This window comes from Atractosteus spatula, chromosome 3 (genome assembly GCF_055471065.1).
Source record: "Atractosteus spatula isolate fAtrSpa1 chromosome 3, fAtrSpa1.hap1, whole genome shotgun sequence".
NCBI lineage: Eukaryota > Metazoa > Chordata > Actinopteri > Semionotiformes > Lepisosteidae > Atractosteus > Atractosteus spatula.
The window spans coordinates 70,982,718-70,992,162 of NC_142708.1; the positions used below are offsets into that span (position 1 = coordinate 70,982,718).

General features: G+C 50.7%; 1 protein-coding gene across 2 annotated transcripts; it reads left to right on the plus strand.

Moving 5' to 3' along the window:
- The first annotated feature begins 1,799 nt into the window (after positions 1 to 1,799).
- nop53 (NOP53 ribosome biogenesis factor) lies at positions 1,800 to 9,046 on the plus strand. 2 transcript variants are annotated; one of them, XM_088911849.1, is made up of 13 exons: positions 1,800 to 2,011; positions 2,862 to 2,926; positions 3,045 to 3,129; positions 3,431 to 3,630; positions 4,402 to 4,457; positions 4,674 to 4,769; positions 4,891 to 4,992; positions 5,388 to 5,558; positions 6,094 to 6,269; positions 7,127 to 7,193; positions 7,431 to 7,507; positions 7,720 to 7,776; positions 8,316 to 9,046. In XM_088911849.1, the coding sequence occupies exons 1-13, from the start codon at positions 1,809 to 1,811 to the stop codon at positions 8,320 to 8,322; spliced, it is 1,362 nt and encodes a 453-aa protein (XP_088767975.1). In that variant the 5' UTR covers positions 1,800 to 1,808; the 3' UTR covers positions 8,323 to 9,046. The 2 variants fall into 2 exon arrangements, with proteins under 2 accessions (XP_088767975.1, XP_088767976.1); XM_088911850.1 differs by lacking the exon at positions 8,316 to 9,046 and having other exon boundaries at positions 7,720 to 7,780.
- The last annotated feature ends 399 nt before the right edge of the window (positions 9,047 to 9,445 follow it).

The following is a 9,445-nucleotide window of genomic DNA, read 5'->3' on the forward strand; positions in this document are numbered from 1 at the left end:
ATAAAATAAAAATATTATTACCCTACTTTGAATATTTCACAACTATTATTTCTGGCCTAAGAAAGGCACACATGACAAACAGGTATTTAATTAAGAATTCAAAGTCAGTAACGTGCTGCTGGTGTTATTTCTTCTCCTACTGCTATGATAAACTTCATTTAAATTGCTCCAATAACTGCCTTGCTTTACAGCTGCCCTTTCCACATCTGCCTCTACTGCTACTACTGATTCTGCAAGCCCCTCTGCTAGTGCCTCGACCACACCAACCTGTACTGCTGCCTCTGCTCCTTGTACTAATTAGGGATTTTATTGCTGTGTGTACCGCCGCTGCTGCTAAGGGCACAGTTCTGTCTTTAACACCGTTATTGTTCCTGCCGATACTTTAACACCGCTGCCCTGACCGGCGTCCTGTGCACTGAAGCCAGGCCGAGGGCAGTCGCATCTGCTGGTATACGAGATCACTTTATCACCCCTATACAATTTCTGGCATGAGGAATTTGTCTTTTCGCAGACCCCAGCTTGCTCTCCATGAGACACACAGACAGGGAGAGAGAAGCTGGGGGTCAGAGCGCAGGGTCAGCCATTTATACAGCACCCCTGGAGCAGCTGGGGTGAAGGGCCTTGCTCAGGGGCCCAACGGTGTAGGATCCCTCTGCCGGCCGCGGGATTTCCACTCTTATCCTACAGATGAAGCATCAACATGCACATCCGGCCAACAAACAACTTATCACCTGTGCCGACTGCCGACTGGGAGTTCTCCCGCCCGGTTCCGGAGAGCCACTCCCCAGCTGGTTTCCACTGCAGCCGAGCTCAGCGTGTAACTGAGCCGGCAAGACGCTTGACCAGACCGCTTGCAAGTGATTTTTCTGCTCTGTGGTTGGAGATCTTCATTTGTTCGACACACAGCAGTTAAAAATCAAACTCCAGCCTGTTTTGAAACTGAAAAGAAGTAGATGAATGAGCCCTTTTATTACGTCACTAAAGGATAAGAGGATCATCAGGATAAGAAGAGACAATGTTGAACTAAAGGGATAATTATGTGTCAGAGTCAGCAGGTATGGGGGTTACCAATACACCAGAATAATCGAACACATGATAAATATTTAAATGCCAGGGGGTGTTCTGACCAATCTTCGGCCCCTGCTTCAGCTGAGTGTATGACTCTGGTCTCGCCCAGATCGAATCATTAACATTGATCAGTCCACGTCACAGAGTAACAGGTTGTCTCTACCAACACCTGTCCGGTTGCAGATAAAGTTGTATTTTGACTTTTAAATGGCAAATGTAAAATTAAAAATATTCCATTTTTAGGACAAGAATTCAGAAATGTTTTCCAGACAATAACTTTTGGTTAATGTTTTATTTTCTTGTTCAAGTCAATATAGGTCAATGGTAACACATCTGTCCTATTGTTATGTTCCTTGACGTTGTTGGTGCCTGTACCTGTTGGCAGCAGTAGCTGCTGACCATCCTTTCCAATATGAGATCCCTGAGAGATAAAATATATCTCACACCAGATGAATAACATAGCCGACTGGTCTGTAGCTTTCTGCTTGTTTAATTAAATTCATAAAGAATAACATTGTTCTCAAACGTCAGATTTCTAAGGTTCCCAATATGTAAGTACATGAATATCATTCGTATACAGATGTCCTGTAGGAGTGACGTCAGAACAAAACAGTGCCTAATTTTGGTCGAATACTCATCTTCAGGGCTGGCGAGCCCCGTTACTGACTGGCCCGCGAGGAGTTCCCACCTGGTCCGAGTGACGTCAGCAGCCGCACTTCCTGCCTCTGGTTTCATCCAACATGGCGGCGGCCAGGAGGGTAAAGCGCGTGGCGGCCACCCAGGAGGGTTTCTTAAATCTGAGCCCGGCTCTGGATGGTTCGGAGCCGTACAAGAGGAGGAAGAAGGTGAACAAGAACAAGAAGAAAAACTGGCTGAAGTATAGCGATATCCAGGACGTGGAGGAGTTTTTGGATGACGTGAGGCTGCAAGAGAGAGCGACAGGGTAAGTGGAGCTCTCGCCGGCTGGCTGGTAGCGACACCGAGTGTATTCTCACCACCTTTATTGTTATCTGGCCTGTTCCGAAATCGCCTCGCAGCGGTACTCGAATTTGGGGAGGGAAAGTCTGAAGAAGAGACTTTCTGGGGGACGCGCACCGCGAGTGGAGGCAGGCGAGAGGACTGTAACCCCAGCAGAAGCTGTGTGGTGTGCGTCGTGTTCGTGTCACGTGTACTCGCACTCGCCGGGTGATCGTGGCGTTTAAGCGTTAAAACCGTAATAAACAGGGACGTGGCGTGTTCTGCTGCCCCTTGCTTGAGGGGATGTGCGCGTTGATGTTTCTGAACGGCATCAGCGGCCGCTGCAATCGCTGACAATCCGGGTTCGAGCTGCTGTCTGTAGGAAGGCAGACAAGCACAGCCGAGCTCGCACCTGGATCCCCCTGGCCTGGCCTGACCAGGCAGTGCATGCTGACCACTGGGCCCTGTCGCCTCGCCGTGGGGTTCAGGGCCTGTGTGTGTGTGTGCTGAAGCAGCGCTTCTCAAATAATCAGTCAATCAAAGTTTATTTATCAAATGCACAACAATCCTGGCAATGAAATGTCTGTTCTGCGAGCTCACCGGGGGGTCTAAATCACAAAATTCAAGTTACAAAAGAAGGTTACATAATCATACATAATTGTGCAATAGAAATTGAATAAAATAAACTCAGACAGAGCTCAATATAAATAGAGCTGCGATGTGTCCAGGGTGTATGCAATACATTGTGTCCCAGTAGTGCAGTGTGCCGAATACAGTGAAATCTGTATGTCCATGTAGCCATTATGGTGATTTGCTGAATCTGTCCTTGAGCGCAGGGGACTGGTTGCAGAGAAGGCTGACGACAGTCTGTTCTTCCTGGACACAGGAGACAAGCAGAAAGGTACGTCGGTTTGTCCCCGTCTCTGCCTCCCCCATATCTCCCCTCTCCTGCTGTCAGTCTGAGCGTTGTTACCGCTTGCTGTGTTGTTGATCGTGTTGCTGTTTGTTCCCTTGATCAGATGTGAAGCCGGATACGGGAAAGACTCGGCCCCTGAAGGCTGACCTGATCCTGCAGCCGGATTCCCACATCCCCCCACCCAAAGAGTGAGTCTTTCCCCCTCTCCGTCCCTCCCCTGACGCCCGCCCGACTCTCTCGGATCAGTGGGTCAGGTGGCCGGTCTGTCCGCCCAGTGAAGAGAGCCATCCTTGCGCTCACAGTATTCCCTCAGCCCCCGGCTGCTGGGAATGTGACGAACACACAGGGTTTCCCAGGTGTTGCCGAGTGGGCATTCCCCTGGGAACTGAGGGCACTATCGGGATAAGAGGAGACAGTGTTTAGCTGTGTGGTTGGGGGGGAAGGAGTCTCATCATTTGTGACTGTCCGTCTACCCCCATGTGTCTGCAGTGTGCTGTCACACCAGCAGCCCAACGCCAAGAAGCTGCGCCGGATCTCCCAGAAGGCCGAGCAGCTGGCCGCTAAGGGCAGGCTGCCACGGAAACACAGGCTGCTGCAGAAGAGGCTGGGTGCCGAAAGCAAGAAAGAGGAGAAGCCAGGCCACAGCTGCCCCCCGCAGAAAGACTTCTATGATCTGTGGAGCAACACAGGTGAACCTGCAGTCTGGTTTCTCTGGACTGGCTCCATATGTCCTGAGGGGTGACATCTGTTTTTCAGTGTCACTTGTTAGTGTATGTGTAGGTGCATGTGCAGCCAGCAGCTCTATCACCCTGCCGCTCCCAGCTGGCAGCCCACTGGAGCTCAGCAGGACTGAGTCTGGTCAGTACCTGGTGCGGAGACCTCCTGGGGGAGAAAGTAAGGTTGCTGCTGGAAGAGGTGTTAGTGGGACCAGTAGGGGGTGCTCACCCTGTGGTCTGTGTGCGTCCTAATGCCCCAGTATAGTGACAGGGACACTGTACTGTAAAAAGGCGCCGTCCTTCGGATTAGATGTAAAATCAAGGTCCAGACTCTCTGTGGTGTGACTCTCCCAGGGCGTTTCTCGAAAAGAGTAGGGGTGTTAACCTGGCGTCCTGGCCAGATTTCCCATTGGCCTTTAGCAATTGTGGCCTCTTAATAATCTCTGAACTGGCTTCATCACTCCGTTCTCCTCCCCACTGAGAGCTGGTGTGTGGGGGGAGTACCGGCGCATCATCCAGGTGGGGCTGCACATTGTTGGTGGTGGTGGTGGGGATCCCCATTACCTGTAAAGCGCTTTGAGTGGAGTGTCCACAAAATTGCTAAGTGTAAGGAACTATTATTATTATGTGTGATGCAGTGCTGTGTCCTTGTGGTGAAACCTTGACGCAACCAGCTGCCTGAGCAGTGTCTCGGGTGTGATCTCACCCTCCCGTTTTTGTCTGACTTGGATTCTCCTGTTTTAGGGGCACCCACAGAAGAGCCCTGGTACTTGGAGCAAACCAAGAAGAAGCCAGTGAAAGTGAGTGGGGGACAGGGAGGGGTGTGGAGAAGATCGCTAGCCCTTTAAGACTTTGGCGCTGGTGGTCGGGGGACTGGCTTAAGTGAGCTGTTTGGAGCTGTTTTGCTCTAAGACCGGCATGTTGTAGTTGACTGGTTGCTGTTCTCTGCCTGTCTCAGTGCACTGTGCAGTGTTGAGCCGCGCGTTAACCTCTCCTTCTCTCCCGCTTGCCCCCAGCGTCCCGCCAGGCTCAACGTGAAGCCTTCAGCACTTCCGGCCATAGAGGTTGTTTCTGCGGGAGCTTCCTACAATCCCGACTTTGAATCCCACCAGGTGTTAAATCTTACTTGTTTCAGTATTGTGTACCACTGTTGGGTTGCCGTGCTGATGTGTGTCCAGGCCTTGCTGTGTTAACTAAAGGCTGTGGCTGTGCTGTTGTGCTGTGTGTGCGCAGGCCCTGCTGCTCCAGGCCCACGAGGTGGAGGTCAAGAGGCAGAAGGAGGAGCAGCACATTGACAGGCAGCTGGCCGTTCCCCAGGAAGACAAAGCCACAGAGGTACAGGCCTCCCACACTCTCATCCCTGCACTCCCTCTCTCTTTGCGGTCTGGCTGTCTCACTCCCCCCACTGGGACTCCTGCACCGTCTCTGTTGTGTACTCGTGCAACAGAGAGAAGTCTCACACTCCGTCTCTCGCCTTCTCCTTCGGTTTGGGTTTCATTAGCAGTAGGTAATGTGTGCGTGAAAAATGCAGACGAGCAATGAACTGTTTCACTTTCTCACTCTCAGGCCATACTGTCTGCAAGGGTTTGAGCTGCAATGGAAAGTTGTTTTAATATTGCTCTCTTTCTGTCTAGATGACAGTGGCCCTCTGCTCGTCTCTCTGTAGGTGCCAGTGTCATTCTGTGTCATTCTAATATCACCCCCCCATGTTTCTGTGCGTCTGTCTGCAGGAGACAGTCTTTCAGGAAGTGGTGGAAGGATTGATGGAGGATGAGGATGAAGAAGAGGCAGAGTCAGCTGGAGAGGAAGAGGAGGACAATGCAGGCACTTCGGCCCAGAGCACTGCAGGAGAGAAGAAAACGGAGAAACAGAGAAAGAAGGAGAAGCTGGAGAGGGAGAAGGTGAGAAAGGGTTGGGGCATGACTGATGAACGTGGGGAGGTATTGCAGTAACTGAGGACTGAATCTGAGAGTGATTGGCCTCCCAAGCCTAGCAATTTCAGAGAGACCAGCACTGCAAGACGTAGTGAGTAGATCCTCACGAGTCTAATGGCAGTTTAGATATTTTTTGTGTCGGGGCGATTTTAGCTCTCTATGGAGTATTATTTTAGCCGACTGGAGAAAAGTACATTAAAATCGAATGAGAGTTGAGCCTGTAAGAGGTCCCTACAAGTATAAGACGCACACTTGCGGTTTTGTGTGGGTAGCTGTCAATGTGCAATAGGGAGGGACTTTGAGAAAGTGTTTCACCGCAAAGACAGGAACTCCTAACGATGTGGGGATGGGTTTTTCTCATCCAAACTGCAATAGAATAGGGATCGGGAGAATGTCTGCACAAAGAGAGGGAAACGTGTGTGTGTGTGTCAGTGGTATAATGGCATTCCTGCGAGTCTCGCACGCCTCTGTTCTGAGCGCGCCGCCTTGTGCGTCTGCGCAGGAGAAGCAGCGGAAAGCCCAGCGGGAGCAGACGGAGAGGCAGCAGCAGCTCTTCAGGCTGCGCTCCATCAAGACGGAGCTGCAGAGGAGGGCCAAGCTGACAGCCGAGCGGCAGGAGCGCCGCAGGGCCCAGAAGGAGAGGCAGAAGTTCCAGCCCCGCCGGCTGGGGAGGCTCAAGTCAGTCTCGTTCTCCGCTCCCGGCTTCCTGTCTGTACAGCACGCTTATTATAGCGCTGTCTGCCCAGTTCGATGGGGTTTTATTAGCTGGCTCTCTGTGTCTGGACTGGACTGATCCTGCTGCTCTGTTGTAGAGTCTCCTTAACCATCTACCATTAACCATGTTCAAAAGAACCCTTAAAAAACACCCTTTCCGGCTGGTAACCTCAATATTGTTTCTCTTTGTGATGCATCGCGTTGGCCCAGATGTAATTTTTTTTTAAGCAAATAAGCTTTAACAATACAGCACGGCCTCTGTTTGCGAACTGCACGCCGTCCGCAGTGCACGTGCGTGTTCAGTGAGCATTAGCTGGTCACAACAGCTGGGCTTTTTAAGGCTTGTCAGGTAAGAGAAGAATTAGCTTTCGCACACCGAGGAATTTTTAAACCTGGGAAAAATTAACAAGCTGTCCCATCCAGAAGTCAGCTTGGGGCTGTATTTTTTTTTTTTCCTGTTTTGCATCATGTCTCTACTGAGACCTCTGACCCTTGTTGCTGTAAGTGGTTAAGGATCATTGTGGGAGTTTCTGTTCCATGTTTCTTTCCCCTCGTTTCTAACCGAAAGTCAGTTGCCTTATTCTTTATCCAGTTCCTTCTTATTTACGCTTTAGTCTACTTTGCATGTTTTTTTAAAAAAAGTTTTTCAAAGCTGCCTTTCATCTGGGATACTGTGTCCAGTGGCAGTGCTGCAGCAGTGGTAGCAATGCCCTGCTTGCTGGACTGAGGCAGGATCATGGCAGCCGAAGCGAGTCCCTGTGTGGGCCGCTGAGAGGGTGCAGCAGCTTTTCTCACCTCGCTTTCTCCCCGATGTGTTCCAGGTTCGAAGCCCCAGACCTGGAGGTACAGCTGAGTAGCGAGATCTCCAGCTGTCTGCGCAGACTCAAGGTGATGTCCTTATGTTGCTCTATATTATTTTTTTTCCCACCACCAAGTCGTTTGGCCACTGTTGTCTCCCCCAGTCCCTCGGTTTCTGAACCTCCTTTTGAGCGAAAGCAAAAGGCAGATGGTTTGTATTGCCAGAGCTGCCGCTGAGGTGTTGCGCCCTGAACACAATGAAAGCCCAGCTCTGTCCATCCCCTGTCCTCTCTGCCGTGAAGTGACTGTCTTTTCCCTGTGTCGCAGCCAGAGGGCAGTGTCCTCAAGGACAGATTCAAGAGCTTTCAGAAGAGGAACCTGATCGAACCCAGAGAACGAGCCAAGTAAGTGCACCACCACACCTTCAGGGAACCACCACTGCGTGATGTGAGAATACAGTACTTAGCCATGCAAAGTCAAAAACTGCTGAAACCTGAGCTTCAGGGTTTCTGAAGCATTAAATCTGCGCGCGCTGGGAAATGTAAGGTGTTGGTGGGGTGTGTGGTAGGAAAGTGTCCCGCTGTGGTTCTGAGCTGTCCCTCTCTTTCCTTTCCAGGTTCAAGAGGAAGCACAAACTCAAATACGTGGAGAAGAGAGCCTTCAAGGAAATCACGTGAGAAATCCCTCCTACCTCCGTGAGAGAGACTGTGTGTTTGTTCCAGTTCTGCAGAGATTTAGATAGAACTGAAGACTGCACAGCATCTAGGGGATGATGTTCTCTGTAGACAGGTGAAGAGTGTTGCACGCAGTTAGCAAAAACGTCGAGTATAAAAACAAAATGAGAACTGCTGAACGCATGAGTCACAGTTTCAAGGTTATGTTGACCTCGTTTCTCTTATTCAGACACAGTGGACAAACAATAAGTAGGGCACAAAGTGTGATGTTTAAAAGTGTAGAATTCAAATCGATCCGTAATTTAAATTTAAATCCATGTGAGTGTGTGCCACTGTACAGTGTGTGCGACGGTGGTGTGTGCTCTGTGAGTGTGTGCCGCTGGGCAGTGTGTGTGACGGTGGTGTGTGCTCTGTGAGTGTGTGCCGCTGGGCAGTGTGTGCGGCAGTGGTGTGTGCTCTGTGAGTGTGTGCCGCTGGGCAGTGTGTGCGACAGTGGTGTACTCCGTGTGAGTGTGTGCCTGTGTGGTTCTCATTCCAGGCTGTAGCTGACCTGTGTCCTGCCACTCTGCCATTGCTGGACACCAGGACAGAAGTGCCTCTCCCTCCCGCCCCCCCTCCACTGTCAATAAAGACTGTGTGCACCGCACTCTGGGCCGGACCCCTTTTCTCCTGCACCCACACCTTTCTCTGCAGTCCAGACTGGCGCCCACACCAGTGCTCCTGCCATCACAAAGGGCACATTTCCAGCAACACTTAGGGAGATTGGATTTTTATTTTTAACGCATGGCTTGCTCATCGTCTCGGCCCACCAGTGGGAGCGAGGCGACGCACCCACTTGTCTGACCCGCTCACTGGTCGACGTGGTGCGCGCCCTGCTCCGAGCTCAGGACAGGAGGAGCGGGGGAACTGTCACCCCTGGCAGCTCTCGGGCACTGCGGACAGTCCTAGGGGGGGCAGTCACCTCGTGCTCGCCCACCCCTCTGTGAGCCTCCACGTGGGAAACCCCAGCCACAGCTGGGTGATGACGCAGCACGGGACCCGAACCGGCGATGTCTGAACCTGCGCTCTGGACAGGCCCTTTTACTGGCTGAGCCATTCAGTAAGTGGGGTTGGGTCATTTCTACAAAACAGATGTGCATTTTATACTTTTGGGAACGTAATACCGGTAAAGAACATGCATGACTTTTTAAAATGTTTTGGGGGTTGTAAAAGTTGTGCTTGTCCTCAGTGTTGCCATAACTATTGTTTAATAAAGTCAGATTTTAAGTTTTTCTGTGTTTATTTTGTGACATCTTATCTCCCCCTTTAAAACTGCTTTTGAGCCAGTTCAGTTAATCAAAACCTCAGAAGTCCTTTAATAAAAGAAAGCAGTGGCCCTCGTGTTCATGTTCTGATTGAAGTGTTTCGCCTGTGTTTGTAACTGGAGCACAGCTGACGGGCGATACTGATTGTTCTCCCTGGAACCTCATTGACTCCTGTTTCATTCATAAAGTGCCTGAATCCATCCACTGTCTTTGTGCTTTGGGGAAAAAAATATGTACGTGTTGTACATGGATGTATGCTGCCACTGTGCTGAGCTTTGAAATTTCAATCTTTTTTTAAAACCATCCCAATTCCTGTTGTTCTCTCAATCAAGGGATCTCTGGTTCTGAGATGGAGGTGATGTTG